General features: G+C 42.7%; 1 protein-coding gene across 8 annotated transcripts in view; it reads left to right on the top strand.

Annotated features, from left to right (window-relative positions):
- TEAD1 (TEA domain transcription factor 1) overlaps positions 1-18,079 on the top strand; it is a 162,011-nt gene that overhangs the window by 43,618 nt on the left and 100,314 nt on the right. For 2 of the 8 annotated variants that reach the window (XM_080404775.1, XM_080404780.1), the window contains exon 3: positions 11,706-11,959. The exons of the other annotated variants lie outside the window; for them this stretch is intronic. In XM_080404775.1, the coding sequence (XP_080260901.1) occupies positions 11,812-11,959 (148 nt within the window). In that variant the 5' untranslated portion in view covers positions 11,706-11,811. The remainder of the gene's footprint in view (positions 1-11,705; positions 11,960-18,079) is intronic. 8 annotated transcript variants of the gene reach the window in all.

The following is an 18,079-nucleotide window of genomic DNA, read 5'->3' as shown; positions in this document are numbered from 1 at the left end:
GAGTCCAGCATTCCCTTTCCAAGAAACAGCTCCAGCTGCAGTGTGGCAGAAGGGTGACTCAGGTGGGGGAAAATGTCAGGGGTCTGCTAAGCTGAAGCATGGACCTGCTTCCATACACCCTGCTAGCTCAGGGACATGCTGGTGTTATGGTCTCTGCCTCACCAGGAGGCATACACGTGCCTTTACCTTTAGCAGGGTGGCTTGTGAGAGGTTGGAAATAAGAAGCCAGGTCTTGGACAGGCAAGCCGTGCTTCAGGCAGAGTGAGAGGCAGGTGGTGATGGCCCTGAAACTGTGAATGTTGAGCGCAGGGGCGGAAGGGGTGCTGTGGCAGTGATGACAGTGCGCCATGAAATTGGTATTTCTGTTAAATTCGAGATTTTTTAAAGTCCAGTAGAATGATGAGGATTAGTTCCTAGGCTTGTACTTTTTGTTTGTTTTTTTATATACTTTTTATTTTCTGCTGCCTGGACCATGCCATCTCTTTTTTAACTCTGCTGGCGTCCAATGAATTCACAATTCTCATGGTTGCCAGCAAAGTTATTTTTGCAGAAAATCGACAGCTCCTGAAGCAGGATTAAACGGCAGCAAACAAGGAGCTGAAATAGACTGGAAACGTAAGTCGGAGCTTAAGACAGAAATTGCTTCCACAACAGGTGATAACTACAAGAGAAGTGCAGAATAACTACATAACTATTATGCTGAATTTTCAAAATGTTATAGCTAGTCATTGTAGGTTTTACTTATGTTTAGCAATTAAAGATTGCTACAGTTTGTGATTGTTTCAGTATCTCAGCAGGGGAGTGTTTTCTACTCCTTTGTGGAAGATGTAAGTCCTGCTGCATAAAAGCATCCTTCCTTCTCAGGAGAATCTTACTTGAGATGTCAGAAGTAAATTTTCCATTATGGACAAAATGTGATCTATAGATCTGTCATTACCTAGATGCAACAGTCACACTGACAAAGTAAAGCTGATGCCTCCAACACCTATCCTTCCACAGGTGGTGAGTGCATTGGCAAGTGTGAGATGGAAGAAGGCAGTTGGAGTGTCCAAGGGCTGTATTAGTAAAGCTCATTTCCTTACATAGGAGGCTTCCTTTCTACTACATAGATAAATAACTCAGGCTTAAAATTTAATTTGGCAGGTAATTTGTCCATAACACTACTGCTAGCAGTTGGAAAACAAAATGAGTTTAGATGTTTTTATTTGACAGCTACTGCATTTGCAAACAAAATTGTTGCTTTGATTTTTCTCTATACACAAAAACACAAGGTAGAGTTTCCACTGTTGGCTTGTGATGAAGACAAGCCACTAGACGTGTTGTGACTACTTGACATGGACCCCAAGTCCTATCTGATCTCACATGCTGGTTTCTGAAATCTTTCTGTTTAGAGTCGGTGAGAACAAGACCAGAAACCTGGGATTAAATCCCAGCTCTGCTGAAGGCCGTGATGCTGTGATTTCACCCCTTCCTTTTTTTTTTCTTTTTTTTTTTTCTTTGCGATTCTGTGTCCTATCACCAGAAAACCACAGCCTTTCCCAAAGTGAGCCTCCCAGTATTATCACTCCTCCGTTTCCAGGCTCCTCCAGGGCTGATAGGCCGGGCCTTTTTCCAGCCAAAACAATTGCTAATGGAGATGTGAGGAGCTTCATTAAACTTGGAGTGATTATTCATATGTATAAAATGGCTCTGTGTTGGCAGAATCAGAGCCCGGGGCACCAGCTCAAGTAGTAACACCAAAGCAGAATAAAACTGTGTTCTCCTGGTTTTGCATGCTAAAAAATCAGCACATTCAGGTCAGCGTGAGGCATTCACAACCTCCTGTAGCAGCTTTAGAGGGACAGAGCTTGTAGATGGGGGTTGGCAGAGTTTGTTACCTTGTAAAACGAATTTTAGCTAAAATTTAGCTCTTTCAACAAATGCTTGAGAAAGCGCGTGTGTGTATGTGTTTGCACTTAACGCAAAGGAGTGTTTGTATAACATCTGCAAAGCGGAGGACAAGCGGGCTTGAAGGATAAAAGGTGCCAGTGCTGGATTCTGGGGTGGCTTTGGCCAAATGGATGTTGCTGCTGTTATCCCAAAACTTGCCTTTCTCCCCCTTCATAAAAGAAGGGTCCTTCTTCAGCTTGGAGTAGGGAAAGGGTTAATCTTGTGGCTATTTCTTATTTAAACAAATGCACCTGAGTAAATGAATGAACCTTTTACTTTACTGTGCCTTTTTTGTACCTTTTTAACAGAATACTTAAATCATTATATAAAATATTTTTTATATAGATGAAAGTTTTATGTTACATATGAACCAGTCAGACATTGGACCACCCTTCAAATAGCATTGGTTTTCCCTTTCCTGACCAAACTTACATAAAGTTGTTCAAGCAGGTGGTTTTCTGTCCCTTTCCCCACCTCACTCAAGAGCTGTTAAAGTGAACACTCATGTTTTTGCAGGCATTGTGGAAAAAACCCTTTCATCCTGAAAACAAGTTATTTAAAATTAAAGAAAAAAGAGAGAATTCTAATGTTGAAGTAGAAAACTAGTTAGTCATATACTAGGACTAGAATGAGAAACCTATGAATGTGAAGGTTTGATTCTGGTTTTGCAAATGTTTCTGTGACATGGGAACTCCAATAGAACCAAGGAGGCTTAGGGAATCAGGGGAACAAACTGTTTCAGGGCTACATCTAGAGAGAACGACTTGCTGCCAGGTCTGTCATATGTGTGAGCAGTGGATCATATCTGGTCCCAGCAGGAAGCTAGTAACAAACCAGAGACCAAGGATGTACTTAATTCCAATATTTATAATACTTGGTATGTGGTATTAATAGTTCTAGTTTGGCTTTTGGGGTACCAATTAACCAGTCACGCTCAGTGATGCTGTGGGAAGGCAGCTGCAACAAGCTAGTTACTACAAAAGACGAGATTGCCTGTTTGCACACGTGAAAACCACTGACTGTGTTTACATCATTCACATACTCCCAGGCAGATGGGACTGAAATAGCGGCAAAACCACCATTAGGTGCACGAGGTGGCTTGCTCTGATGGTATTCAGGGTGTTTGTGTCAGTAGCCAGGTCAGGCTGCCAAAGTTATGCGTGTGGAGGGGTAGGGAGAGGTGACCACTGGAGCTGAAGGAGAGCCAGTGTCTTGTTTTCTTCTAGCTTTTAATACTGTAATTCTTAATTTGTGGAGTCGCTGGGAAGGCCCAGAACCTCTGTGCAGACTGAACCCCTGCCTTAGCCTCAACTGGGTGACTGAAAAGCCGTTGAAAGAATGGACAGTTGTTGCATGTAAGCAAGGAACTGTGTCAATTTTTGTTTCCCTTTTTCCAGTCTTGTATGTAAAAAAAAAAACAAGAAAAGAAAAAAAAGGAGCGCATTTTCTTGATGGCTACATATACTAGTTTTTATTTTCTGTTTACTTGTGTTGGCAGCAGAGTGAATTACAGCGAGCTGCCAAACACATGCTCCATAAACATGCCCCAAGCAAAGCAGTGGTTGCTGACCTTGCCCTGAGGGACTATACTATGGCCTTTACTTACGGGTCTTAGGGCTGGGGAGCATTTCTTCCAGGCCACAGTGTGGTAGTTTGGAGACCGGTATTTTCAGTGCCAGAGAATTGTCCTCCAGCCAGCCCAAGCTGTTTCACATGCCCTAGGAGCGGAGAGCCCCCCCCCCCCCCCCCCCCCCCGAGGTATGAACAGACCCACCTTGGTCACAGAGCATTCTTCAAAAAGCTGAATAATTGGCAAATGGGTGAAATTATTAATAATCTCCACTTCACAATATAGCAGCTCTTGCCATAGAAAAAAGTCACAGCTGGGGTAAGCACGCCACGGTGTTACACTGGTAATAGATGTTGCCGTTCACAAGCCATCCCTGATGGGTGACGGTAGGTGCACCGTCAGCTCCCGCTGCAGAGCACAGCAGCTGGGTTGTTGCACAGTCGCCTCCTGCAGTTGCAGGAAGAATGGCTTCTCCTTCTGAGAGCTGGTAAATATTTTATCCTTTCCCTTGCTTCATGTTGGTAATTAGCAAAAGCAAGTGAGACGTGATGCTCGCTATTCTTCATTCTGCTGGGTGCCAAGTCATATTTAGAATAATCTTTGTTGGTTACCACCACAATGCAGTATTTGAGCTGGGTTAAATCCCAGGAACACCCTTATAATTGAAACCAGCTGGGCGTAAATGAGCGCAAGCACCTAGGATGAATGTGGCTGCTTCAGTATCACATGAGGAAGGAATTGTTTCTCAAACAGCTGTGACCGTAATGAGATAGGGATTCACAACGGGCATGTTAAGATTCACCTACCCGGTAATAACTTGGTAATCAGTGCAGACCATGGACCACGAGTAATACATAGCCCCTTACAAAGCGCTTTGCACGCTGGATTGCTGGGCACTAGCTAAATGTTCTGGATGGTTTGAAGCTGTAGCTGCTTGCAGAAGGTGTCCTGGTGAGCCAGCACAAAGCTGACAGAGCCCGCAAATGTGGTGTAGTTACAGGCAGAATCCAGTTGTTTCCCCACTGAGAGGATGAACCATTTTATTAATTGTATGAAATTAAAACTAATGGAAAAGAAAATTGGGCTGGAGTCAATGACTCAGCATCCTTACAACAATAATTATATATCAACAAAAGCAGCTTTTGGGGAAAAAAAAATAAATTAGGCCCTAAGAGGGGTATGAAATACTCTTTTCAGTTGCATAAAGAGTGCAGAGAGACGAAAGCCGTTTTGCAAAGTGAAGAATTCCCATATATTATTATCAGCCCACTCTTTGCTGAGTAATCAGTTTCTATAAGCAAAAAAATGAGCAATTCAAGGAGAATGCATTGTTTCTTTTTAGAAATAGTTCATATAAGCCTAATTTCACATTTAGGCCTATATGCTGCCTACTCTCGGGGATCTAAGTCATTCTTTGTTCTGTACATTTCCTCAGTTTGTGAAAATACACATGTAAATCTTCTCAGATGAGTGGGACACAGAGTTACAGTTGAAGGAAACTATCATTTACAGATGTTAAGTTACATGTTTTTGTATTTTACACGCTGGCATGGTACTGTCTGTCTTCCTGCTACTTTTATACATACCCTGAGTGCAGTAGTTGAGGGGAAGAAAGTAATGCCTGAATTCGCTCACTGCACAATTCACTCACTCCAGAAAAAAAACATTGTGCTGCTTTTCACAGGTACTCTGTGTTATTCCTCCACAGATCCCAAAGACAAATCTGAAGTAGGTAGCTTGCAGTTAGCAAATAGGTTGAATCCCAAGTGAGAAATGCCAACTTCAGTCATGTGACAACAGAACTATTTTATATGAATGATAGGAAGTACATGAAAGCATCATTACATGCAACTATTTGATCACCAAAAAAGTACAGCATCGGAATTTCTCCCCAAAGTGTTCATGCAGTCAGAGGAAAAACTTTTTATGTCGTTTCAATGGTAAAAGTGAATGGCTGAACTAGTCTGGCTGAGTTTTAAAGCAGTACTTTATTCTAGAAATGGGCTGCTTCTCTCTCCTGATGCTCTTTCTTAGAGGGAGTAATTGCTGATAAGTAGATAGACCTTGTAACAAAAATACAATATAAAGTAATTTTAAGCTAATGACTTCACCATTGGATGCTCTGTAAATGATTTAAGATTTACATTTTTGTTCTTTGTACTGTGTTATAGCCTTTCCTCATAAAACTAAATCATACATAAAATGGCTTGAATATATGTATATATATCTAGTGTTTTCCTGAAAGTGATGACATTTGAATGCCTCAGAGAATCGGAAAGATCCATACATACTTACGCGTCACAGCTACAAAATCCAGGATATGAGTTTGTTTTTAAATAAAAAAAGTTATATTTTTTTTAAGGCTTGAGCATATTGCTTGACTTGCATAAACAGTGCAAAGGTACTTCTACTGGTAAAGTAGAATCACAAACTCCTAGCAGATTTCAAACTTGCCACCAATTCCACATTTACTTTAATCAGTGCAGAAAGAGCTTGAGAAATCCAGATGTGATATGGGAGACTGGCTAGTTCGACAGATACCTAGAAGGAGAATGGGGCAGCTGGGGATGAGGCAACCTCATCTCCCAAAACTTCCATGAAGAGCACCAGCAGAAGGAGCCCTCTTCTCCCCAGCCTGGTGGTTTACTCTCCCTCCCCGTCCTGCCTGTCTTGATAAGCTACTTCACAGGTGGCTTTTGCCAGTGATGTTCTGCCCAGCAGCCGTGCAAGGACAATGGTGAAGTGTGAAGGAGCATGTAGCTCCACAGGCATCAGTGGTGGGAAGCTTGGTTTCCCCTGGGTTTCTGTCCTGTCAGGTTACTAGGACATCTATGAAGTCTCATCTGTGAATCATCTGGGTTCCCTCATGCCTAGTCAAGGATGTGCTCCCACTGCAGGTTTCCCTCTGTTGGTGTGTTTTACATTCTGTCTTGGCTGCTGAGTCTCATGGCATCATCTAGTTCATTCTTCTACCTCAGACAGGGCTAAAGCATGGCTGCATCATTCCTGAGAAACATTTGTGTCATCTGTTCTTAGCAACCTTTGTCCCCTCAGCAGTTCCCCAGTACCCCAGGCTGATAGCTTCTGGTGGGTGACTTGGTAGAATCAGAACAGTCTTCCAGATGCCTAACTTATGGTTGTCTTGCTGCAGCTTAAGTTCTTTGCTTCTTGTCCTACCCTCGGTAGAAATTACCAAGAGCTGCTTCTCTGCTTTGCTGTTACCTTTTCCTTATTTGAAAGTGGTTATCTTCTCACATCAGTCTTCTCTAAATTTAAACAAACCTAATTCCTTTCCTGGTAGGTCATGTTTTCTAGATCTGATAACTTTCTTCCTCTGGATTCTCTCCAGAGCCTTAGCACTCCAGCTGTGGATTTGTACTGCTGAACAAAGCAGAAGGAAAATCCCATGGGGCTGTAACTTTTAAAGCTTTGAGAGAAAATTTGCCATCTGCAAATTTAGAATTAGTTGGGTTTTGCCTGTCTGCTCATTATCATCTTGATGTTTGTCAAAAGCTTGTTGGATTCCTGGTCCCATTGTTTTTATGTAACTGAAGCTAAGATGAAGTTCTTCATAATCTAAAAATAAAATGTTTTCTTAAAAGTGCAGTTTACCACTTCAGCGTTTGAAATCTTTATCTCGAGAATTAAGATTTTCTTTCTGGAAGAACTGTTTTAGAAATATTAGGCTGGTTGTTAGAATTATTTGGTAGCCTTCTGCAGCCATTTATAGCCAGAAGATCAGTGTGGATAACAACACTGGTGCTTTCTCAGCTGCATATTCTTGCAGGTGCCATTGCAGATTATCTCAAAAATATCTGCACTTGATCCCCTTCAAGCACAGACAATTTAGAAGATCGGGGAGACGGAATGATTTTTTCTCAGAATCTCTCAGAATCAAGGCATGTTTTCAGTCTTTTCATGTTCCTGCACCAATACCTGCAGAATGCTAATCCTTTTCCAGTGGTTATGCAATACCTCAGTGAAGGCACCATTTGGCACCTGTACGCTGAAATTCAAGAAAGTAAATTAATTGAATAGACAGACAAAATGGCTTAACTTTTGCAAGACGTTGTAAAGTAAGATTCGGCTCCAGTGGCCTTTGAAAGACAGTGTTTCCGTGTTTCATTGTGCAAGTATTGAAGGATGTGAAACTTATCAAGGCCTTAAATCTGCGCTTGTCCTACACTTCTGTGAAGAGCTATTGATCTCAGTTATGGGTCTGCAAGCAGCAGCTCTCTGGGCAAGTCCAGGTTTGCATTGCTAATAAATTGAAGGCATAAGAGAATGTTTTATGCAAGCAAAGAAGTCGTTCCCTAGGTAAGATATTGCAGATCATCATTTGGTTTTAGTTAAATCCATTGGCTTGATCAGTTCTGACACTGGCTATCCTTGTTCCTCTGAGTTTTTAAAATAACTTTTCTAGTTATTCTAACGAGTGAGCATAATAAGTTATATCTTGTACCTTCTGAAGTTGTATTGAATGGATTGTCTGTAAAACATATTTATAAAATCCAGTATTAACTCTTAAGAGTTTCTCCATTGCTAAGTGTAGCATTACCTTATTTGAGAGGGCAACATACCTCCATCATGCATAGAGGAAATGCAAACCCCAGATATACTTAGAATTGCCTTAACTGGAAAGATCAGAAAGCGATTGCAAGAAAGATGCGTTTAGGTTTGCAACTAAAAGAGCTTTATGTGCAGGGAAAGCTGTCTTGAAATATGTACAAGAGAGAGACAGGTGTTAAAAGGGAAACTTGAAGAGAGACCTCCTGACATGCAGCTTGCTTTAAGCAATCTTAGAAAGTACAAAAAGGTTACCCAAAACCGGGTTTGGGCTTTTGGGGCTTTTTTGGTTGGTTTTCTGGGTAGTGTCAAGGTGTTTAATTTTGTTAAAGTACAAGTACAAAACGGGTTCTCTAAAAGTTAACGTGATAAAAAGCAAATACAGAACTCTTCAACTTAATCTGTCATGTGTGCAAGCTCTGCTTTTGGGGAGGGGAGGGGTGGGGTCTGTTGCCTCCAGGAGATTAACTCTTCCTTCACCAAAAGTTTGTATTTTAAGATTTGGAGTTTGCTAATATAAGGAAAGCTTACTTTTTATAAATTTTTATAACTTTAAACTGGACTGTAAATCCACATTTTTCACAAGAGATTTATCACTCGTTAGAAATGTGCAACAAAGCTTGTCTATTGATGGCTTGTATTATTTTTGGTAATCACATTGAACTCCAGCATAACAGGTCTGAAATTCTTCATCACAGTTGGGTCCTTACAATTCAAGCTAAGAAGGAGGTGGAATTGCCTTTTGATACGTAGAGCTGAGCTGGAAGTGATTAACTGAGTGGCTCATTATTTTCCTGGAATAAGAAGGAGCTGTTTAGTGGTTGTAATACAAGGTTTTTTTGCTCCTTGGTCCTCTAAACTTGATCTGCAATGTCAGCATTCACCAAAATGGAAATCACTACCTTTAGCATGAGAGGGATTTTTTTCCAGCAGGTTGCTCCCCACTGCTATTGTACAGATGTTCTGGAAAAATACTTGGTTGTCTTACATTTTCGGGGCTGGAATAGTAGCTGCTAATGCCTCAAAATGATATCCAAGTAGGTAAAATGGAATGGGAAGGGAGATAGCACGTTAGTGAAAATTCACCGGTAAACACAATGCAAGATCTGACTTGAATATCAAGTAACATTAATTACTTTAGAGCCTCTCTGTTTTCCTCGTGTGCATTTTAATTATTATTTCAGCATAATGTAATAACAAGAGCTGGTTTATAGGACGATAATAAGACTTGAGGCTATGACTGTGGCAGATTTGTAAGCAGAGGGTGGTTGGGCTGAGTGAAAGGTGCCCATGGCTGTGTGTTGCATGCTGTCGTGCCTGGGATCGGGGAGGGGAAGGATTTCCTTCCCTGAGTCACCTTTGGGGAGCTGACCCAGTAACCAGTCCCACTCGGCGCTGTCTTCTGGCGAAATGCTAAACCATGGTCTTGATGATGTGAGGCCAATAAAATCTCCAGTAGCCATTTTCCCCTGCACTATGGCAGTAAAACTGAAACCCCCCTAATTATCCCAGTCAACATCCAGTTATCTCTTATTTACCTAAAATTCCTCCTGTATGTGAAGGCTTAAGTGGACATGATTATTTTTGTCAGTTTTTTCCCAGTATTGCTATGATTATGCTTAGGCTAAATCTTGCATATAAGGTTCAAATCTTGCAGAGGTTGAATCAGTCCTTCAGCCTCTGAGAATTCTGAAGGATGCTGTTTCACTGTTTTACAAAGGTTTACATCTCCTTCTGTGTCATTCTTCAAAATGTACAAACTTCATTTTGTACGTTTTGGATTTCCCAGACAATAAGTGGTATGTTTGGCCAGGCTTCCCACTCACTTACCATTTGTATGTGGTTCCCTGTGAATCCATCTGTTCCCTCATTATCAGTTATTAAAAGGCGTTTGAGACACTTGAGGTGGCTGGTGGGTGGACACCAACATTTTCATAAACTGTGCTGAAATGTTCAAACCAATGTGAAGTTAAGAAATGCCTCTTTGTAGAAACAGGCATGCAAGTAAAGAAAAGAACATTCCTGGGAGTCCATTTGGCATGCACTGATTCCTCCCAGCTCCAGTTAGAGCCTGGAGAATTGGAAATACCCCGTACGTTGGATGTCAGACTGGTAATGTTGGTTAGCAAGACTGAGACCACTCCCTGTTTCCCCAGTTCCAGCTCTGCTTTTTTGCAAGGCACCAGGCTGTCAGGTTTGGGTTATCTCCAGCAGCTGGTTGATAGCCTGGTTTGGGTGAGGGCTGCTGTGAATATTCCTTCTTTCGGGGAGTTCTCCAGCCCAGAGGCGTTTGGTCAGAGCTGTCACGGCCACTGACGTACAGCCTCCCCTTCTTTCTCTGGGGGGTGAATGCCCTTCTGCCGCTTTTCACCTGTTATTTTACGATGCGCCAAGACCCTGCTGGGCGGGAGGCTATCAGCGTGAGGATGGAGGGGTGCAGGAGGGGAAGCCCCTCTCTTCTGTGTGCGGAGAGATAGTGCTTGCATCTCCCCCAGCAGAATAAAAATGTTGTCGTTTAGGGTTTTTTTGAGTGTTTAGCCAACTAACTGGATTTTTAAGTGCGTGTGCAGCTCATGCATGCATGTTTGAACACTCCCATCCACTTAGATCAGTTAGAGTCACCAAACTTCTTCGTTTTTCAAAATAAAACTGCATTATGCCTAGACATGTTGAGCCAAATCTGTTCCTGGTGTTATTTCACTGACTTCCCAAAGAATTACACCAGAGGTGAATTTGGTCTGGTGGAGCAGCTTTTTTGCCTGGAGCAAGTCTTTACAGAAGAGTTGCATTTCTCTCAAAAATATAAAAGGAACACTGACAGATCTGCAGCTCTGGTGGTGTGAGCAGGTGCAGCTATATTAAATTATTTCTTATTAAATTGATTCAGCAACTTGAAGCTTGTAATTTTTGTTCTGCTATGGTTCTGTGACAGAGACCTTTTAAAATAGGCAAAGCATACACCATTTCTTGTCATTCCTTTCTCTGGTATGATCATTGTAAAGATTTCTGTTTGTATGTAGCTCGGATTCTGATTGTATCATTTATTTGGGTAAGATCTGAAAATTACAGCCTTTTCCAGTTAATCACATTGAGCTGTGTCATCGCTAGTGTAATTCCATTTACTCCACTGACATCCGGATGAATGTGAACAATAGTTTTTGCTTTTGTTTTTAGGTTTAAGTGGTTTTAGGCTCTGGTGGTTGCTGTGGCATAAATTGGTGTGTTTCCCTTCCAGCCAGTGGAAGTATGCTGATTTACACCCGCCTGAGGATCTGGCTTAATATTTTAAGGGTGCCAGTCTTCAGCCAGATGAGATGTGTCATGTGCTGCAGAGTTTTCCCCAGTATTAAGACCCACTTGGACTATCTGTGAAAAATAACCTGATGCTCTATGCCTTCACGTAATTGCACACAGAAATGTGGTAAAGAGTTCTCCTTCTGGCAGCCTTATCACTTCACCTCTGCTGATTTGAGATAGAAGAGCTGTTAATTTCTCACTTTTCCTGGGTGCTTCCCATGCCTGTGTTACTGCCATTACTGCTCAGCTGCTGTTAACTTAGTGTCAGAAGTAGACAGAAATGTTTGCCTGGAGTTCCATGTCTTTAATGCCTTTTGGGGTTGTTTGTTTGTTTGTTTTGTAGGTTTATTTCCTTTAAGACTCCAGGCTTAGGCTTGGAGACCCCAGCCATCATCATTGAGCCCAGCAGCTGGAGCGGCAGCGAGAGTCCTGCCGAAGATATTGAAAGAATGAGTGATTCTGCAGATAAACCTATTGACAATGATGCAGAAGGTGTCTGGAGCCCTGACATTGAACAGAGCTTTCAGGAGGCTCTAGCTATCTATCCACCATGTGGGAGGAGGAAAATCATCTTATCAGATGAAGGCAAAATGTATGGTAAGTGGTACACATTTAGTCTTTGGAAATAATTATCCTGATGGGGACTGCAAAGCGCACCTTGTTTTTACACAAAATCCCTGGCTCTGCTTTGAGTACTTTTGGAGTGAATCTGGAAGAGCTGTGTGAAGTTGAGGGGGCTCAGCTGGGCTGATGCGTGGTGCAGGGCTGCCCCAACCCCTGCCGCTGGCGCTGGGAAGCGATGCTGATGCGGAATTGTCTTGAATGAATGCTATGCTGCGGCTGAGCCGGGGCTGTTCAAAAGAAGTTTTTAAATGTGTCATTCCTTGAGTGTAAACAAAAGTAAGCATTTTTTTTTCATTATTATTTTTCAAGAAATTATGAAGGAAGGGAAATGAGAAATACAGTCTGCGTGATCGCGTGGCAGCATATGCAATACTAAATTGCAAAGCGGTAAAGTCCTTGTTGTGTTCAGAAGCCTCTCGATTAAAGAGGCAAGTTAGGGGTGCTTTTGTGCCTTTCTTTTTTTTCCTTTTTCCCTCCCTTTCCCCTTCCCTCTGCACAAAGTGCTATCGATCAGGTGCCGCGCTGACAGCATTCCATAAGTACAGGCTCCGCGGAGGGGTACCGACGTCTGCATGGCCGGCGCGGGGCTGGGCAGCCTTCTCTCCGCCGCCCCGGGACCCCCCCGCTGTTGCTGCGCCCCCCCGGCCTTGCCCCTACCTGGCCGGGCCGCCCCGCGGCAGGGGCGGGGGCGCAGGCCCGAGCAGATGGTGCTGCAGCTGCCACCAGCTGTGCCCCCGCTGCCCCGCCCGGGGTCACGGGCGGCGGGGGCAGGACCCGGCCCCCCCGGCAGGACCCGGCCCCCTCCGCAGCTGCCGTGTGAGCCGGGCCGGGCCGCCCTGCAGCATCGCGGCTGGCCCGGGCGCCGAGGTGCCGCCCCCCGGCAGCACTGTGTCCCCCCCGCAGGACTGTGTCGTCGTCGTCCCCCCGCGCAGCAGTGTGTCCCCCCCGGCAGCAGTGTGTCCCCCGTAGGGCAGTGTCCCCCGCACAGCAGTGTCGCTTCCCTCGCCCACTCCTCGCCCGTCTCCGCCTGTTTGGATTGCATTTCGGTGTTGTTATTTTCCCTTGGAAAGGGGAGATGATTTGCTTAATTAGAAGGTTGGGCGCATTCTAGGCGGACACAAGAACGTATGTACAAACAAGCGCATTGTGTCTGTGCGCTCAAAAGCTCCACTGAGGCTTGAATCGTCCGCCAGCAGAAGGGTGTCTGCGTTTTTTTTATATCGGGATCCCTACAACTGCAGTAATCACCCCTGAAATCTGGGGTTTGGTGTTTTGAAGCATTCTTTGTGCCGTTGTATAAATTAAAGAAATTAACATATTTATCCATTCTTGGCGTCGATCGCTGGTTTAATTTAATGGTTCTCTAATCCTGAATGTTAACATTTGTTAGATTATATACATATAAAACTATTTACGCATCTCTAACTGCTGATTATTACTGCTAGCTTGTAATACCATATGCACATTTCATATATTTATGCTCATCCTAAATCAAACACTGTTTATTTTCAATCAAAAAAAGAAGGTATGCGTGTTCGATGCCGCAAACCTGACTTAAAAGTGTTGCCCAGATTGGGAAGGAAAAACTGTGTTAGGAAGCGCTGGGTCCTGTATGAGCAGAGTTTGCATCCTGACTTTGCAGTGGATGAACTCATGTTTTCATTCTTCAAGCTGAGTAACTGCTTTGTAGTGTTTGAGGATTTATTGAAACCATGCTAGGTTTCTGAGGACTTTCTAATAGAGTCTTATGGCCCTGAGAGCATAATTGTTCTCCAAGGATTTTGAAATCAAAACAGTATAAGTGTTACAGATTCAGTGTGGCATAATGAAAATAATTTAATGCCTTTTAGTGGCATACCAAGTTTATTTCACTTACAAGAGAGACGTTGCAGTATCTCTAAGCTTCCATAGTGTTGGCGGATATTGTAATGTGTCAGTAATTCATGAACCATGTAAGACAAAAGGTCGAGAGAGCACAATTTCATTTTCTAACTGGAATTACCTTTAGATATAGGCACTAGAACAAATATGATCTTTACGGAGGCAAATACAATGATCACTCTGTGTGGATTAAGTTAAGCAGTTGTCATTTTTTATCTTTGGAGAGAGACTTTGAGAAGAGCAGAGATTTTGCTTGAAGAAATGTTTTGAGTCTCTGCCTTTGATTTAATGGGAGCTTCGCGACATGCATGTAATCAGAAGCCAGTTTCATCGCTGTTCCTTTATGGTGGTCTAAAATTGTCCTTCAAAGTGGCGTTTCTAAGAGGGCTGCGTACAGGCTCCTGGTCAGCTGGCTCAGGGGGAGCTGGCCAATTGCTCGGGCAGAACTGGGTGGTGTGGGGGGAGTGGCTGAGGAGTGCCTGCCTGCGGTGCCACCTGAGCAGCAGCAGCGTGGCTTGTGCTGGCAGAGCAGCCCCAGTGGTACCGAGGGACATCTGTGACCTCTCCGGGCAGCCTGAACCGCTTCAGCTGTTCCTCTACAGCTGTGGTCTTGGACAAGAAGGGGAGGGGAGGGTGTTTTCCTCTCCCCTTGCCTTCCCAAAAAAGTAACTTAGGCACCAGAGGACCACGAGACCAAAAGACTTCTGATCCTACCCCCACAAAAAAGGGTTGCAGGGCCCCGTGGCTGGGAAGGGGAAGAGGATGTCTTGGGGTGGTTTTTTTTGGCCCTGAGGCATCCTTGGGCTGTAAGGACGAAGTCATGACCTGTGCAAAACTGAGAGCTTTTTTCTGGCTGCCGCTGACCCTGCCACCAGTACAGGGTTACGGCTCCTTGAAGAAACCCTTAGAAAACCAAATAAAAACTTAATGAAACTCTTGTTTTTAAATTTATAGAAAATGATTGGGTAAGAAGCAAAGACGCTTGTTTTGGTTCAGAGGGGCAGATTCCAGGAACCGTAGTTTGGAAATTCTTGAGAGAAAGGGAGTGTGCTCTAAGGTCAAGGGACCAGTGATAACGTTTCTGCAGGAAAACACTATCTGTCACTCCTTTTCCCCCTCCCTGTGTGTGTGTGCTTGTGTGGTTGTGATGGTCTTACGGTTATGGGGTTGCTCCTAGTAGAGTATTGACTAGTAGCAGTAAATAAAATAACAAGGTGAGGAGGGGATAAATACGAAAACTTGAAGGAGGAATAGAAGAGCACATCTTTAAACTGATGCTCACACTCTTTGTGAAAGCACTTGAGTGTAGCCCATGCAGGACTCATCCATTAGACCCATTTTCATTTGTCTTGCAAGGTGCTGGTAAGAATTTGATTTCACCCGTACTGTTTTAAAAGAAGCATTGATAAAACACAAATATCATCCACTAGTGCAAAGCGGGATACCCTAATTTGCCGCCTCTCCCAGAGATCAGTGCCGATGAGTTTCTGTGCCCTTTTATGCAGCACATAGTAAAACTCCAGCCCGTTAGAGGGCATTGGCTGTCCTGTGTTTGTACTTTGTTCGGATTGTTGGTCTTTTACTGCTGACAGTTTAGTTACTTGTAGCAATGCCTGTGAACTCACTTATTGGCAGGATATTTGCCTGTGCTTGTCTTTGCTCCTGGGAGAGTGTTTTGGAAAAGATTACAGGAATGAAAGCTGCTGTGAAATGCAGCCCTACTTTTATCCCCTCTGTAACACTGAAGTCACTGGAGTTACCACGGGAATGGATTTGGCCCTGTGTGCGTGTTTTCATCTTTTTCTTGAAATTTAGGTATAGAGAGACATAGCTTTAGTGCAGCTCTAGGGTCAATGCCAAAGGAACATAAGTTGCTAGCAAGTGTAATAACGCCTGCAGTCACGTTACTATCAGCGTTGCTAACAAAAGCGGCTTTTGCCTTTAAGACAAGAAAATAGTTTGCACTTATTTTTGGGGACCTGTAAACAGCTCTTCAATTATGAATGGAATCAGTTATGATTTGAGTTGGAGGTATTCATCTCTGCAACAAAACTACTTAAGAGTGTATTAATGATTATTTTACAAGGAAGTTTTGTAGCATGTTTATTTGTTTTACAGAGAAGAATGAGCACTAATTAATGTGAGAAGGTGCATAGCAGCCTTTCAAGACTGTTGTATATGTTTATTAGGTCATGCATAAAATCTCTTTGCCTGCATTACCATGACAGTAAAAGGGAAAATGATACTTTCATAAAAATTTCTGCTCAGATGATAGAATTTTTGCACGATGAGTAATAATAGTCTTCATTTCCAAAGCATCTTGTATAAATGCAATATTAAAATTGAACTTTGAACCAGTACGTTGGCAAAAGAAATCCTATTCTGTATGCTTGTGTGATTCTGTAGCTAGTTGCTATTGTTAGGTGTCTTTCTGGGTTTCTATTAGGAAACTGCGAGCTAACTAGCTTTATGAAGAATACAGTAACATGTTACAAATTATTTTTACTGTTGCTTTTAATTTTAAAAGTTCCATGCAAGTTACTGCCTCTATAAAGACATCACTACCTTATAAAATTTCCACAGTATTAAGTATATTTGAATGTGAATAAGGTACTTGGAGTGATGAAATACCAGATGTGAAGTATCAGGTTGCATGTTTATTCATCTGTTATTGCAATCATTGTACAAAGATACACTCTTGTTGGGTTGTTGGTTGTGGGGGTTTTTAGGTTTTTTGTTTGTTTTTGTTGTTTTTTTTGTTGGTTTTGTTTGTTGGGGTGTTTTTTTTTTGTCTCAGCAATATACACAAAATGCACTGGAGGTAGGACTGCTATTATGAAAGTTAATGTTTGGGTTTCTTAGATTGTAAACAAATCTGTCTAGAAACATTCTTGCAATCCTGTGATTGCTGGCTGTATTACGTCATGGCACAGTGCATGCATTAAGGCAGGCTGCAAACCTGTGCTGAGCAATCAGTTAAAAGTGAAGAAAATGAAGGTCCGAAGATACAGTGTCTGTTTGAAAAGTTACTACTTAAATTACTCATATTATAAACAATCTGTTTATAAACGTTTTTGCAATCTGGTGATGTTCTTGCAACATCAGCATGCTTGCTTGCGAGAAGGCAATCTGGTTTTGTCAGTGAGCAATAGGCGCTGCCGTCATTAGAAATGAAGGATGTTGGGCTTACTTGTTGTCGAGGATTTCTGCAATGTGGGGGAACAGGGTTTAATCTTTCGATCTGGGCTTTCAAAAGTAATGGTTCGGGATAAAGTGGCAGAGTCTTCACGGGACAGAGAATCTTCATGAGACAGAGAGTCTTCATGAGATAGAGAATCTTTTCTTTTTCCTCTCTGCCATAAGCTTCTATCCTCAAGAGAAAATCTAAGTGGGACTGTAAGAGTTGTGCATGTTCTTTTGGCTGTGTTGGGTCAGGAAAATGATGTATTCCAAAGGAAATGGGAAGTTTTGCTGAAAAGTTGTGCATCAGAAAGATCAGGACGTTCTTTGGAAGTGCTTTTTAGCACTTTGGGTTTTGTCCTCTCTCTGCTAAGTATATTCTCTTTAGTCATCCCTGTAAAGAACTCCTCGCAGAAAGTTGTCTATAGCCTGTTTGTGGGAAACAGTGTCAAACTGCAGGGCTGTTGCCCAAGTCTTCCAGTGTTTAGCAGGTACCCTTGTATTAGAGGAGCTACTAGCAACATTAGTTCTTGCCTGGAACTAAGTGGAAGCTACAAGGGCAGGTTCAGGTTAGGCATTTGACCACTTAAGAGTCATTTAATGGCTAGTCCTATTCAAATGGCTATACTAAACCGAGTAAGAGGATGATTTTCCTTTATTACGTTGCTCCTTTAGTAAAACCCTTGTTTAGAAATGGCACATGTTAGCATGAGAGCACTGAAGTGATGCAACCTCACTAGAACATCCAGGATACATTTAGGTGATTGTCTAGTATGATTTATATTAGGTCATTTACCTTCCAGCAGTGATTTCACAAGCTGAACTTGTGATCTTGTAATTGCAGAAGGCATCGTTTTGCAGCCTTAAGAAATAGGGTTGTCGCACTAGGAGGTAGTTAAAACAGCCTTGATCAGGCTGATGTAGTGGGTTAGTTGGTTGCACAGTAATGAGAGCTCAAGGTAATTGAAAATCATGTACCCATTTGTTTGGTCTCATTCCTTGTAGAACTGGGTTTCCTCCTAAAAGCATGTT

This window comes from Falco punctatus (genome assembly GCF_963210335.1).
Source record: "Falco punctatus genome assembly, chromosome: 10".
Classification (NCBI taxonomy): Eukaryota; Metazoa; Chordata; class Aves; order Falconiformes; family Falconidae; genus Falco; species Falco punctatus.
This window is presented reverse-complemented; position numbering and strand designations above follow the sequence as displayed.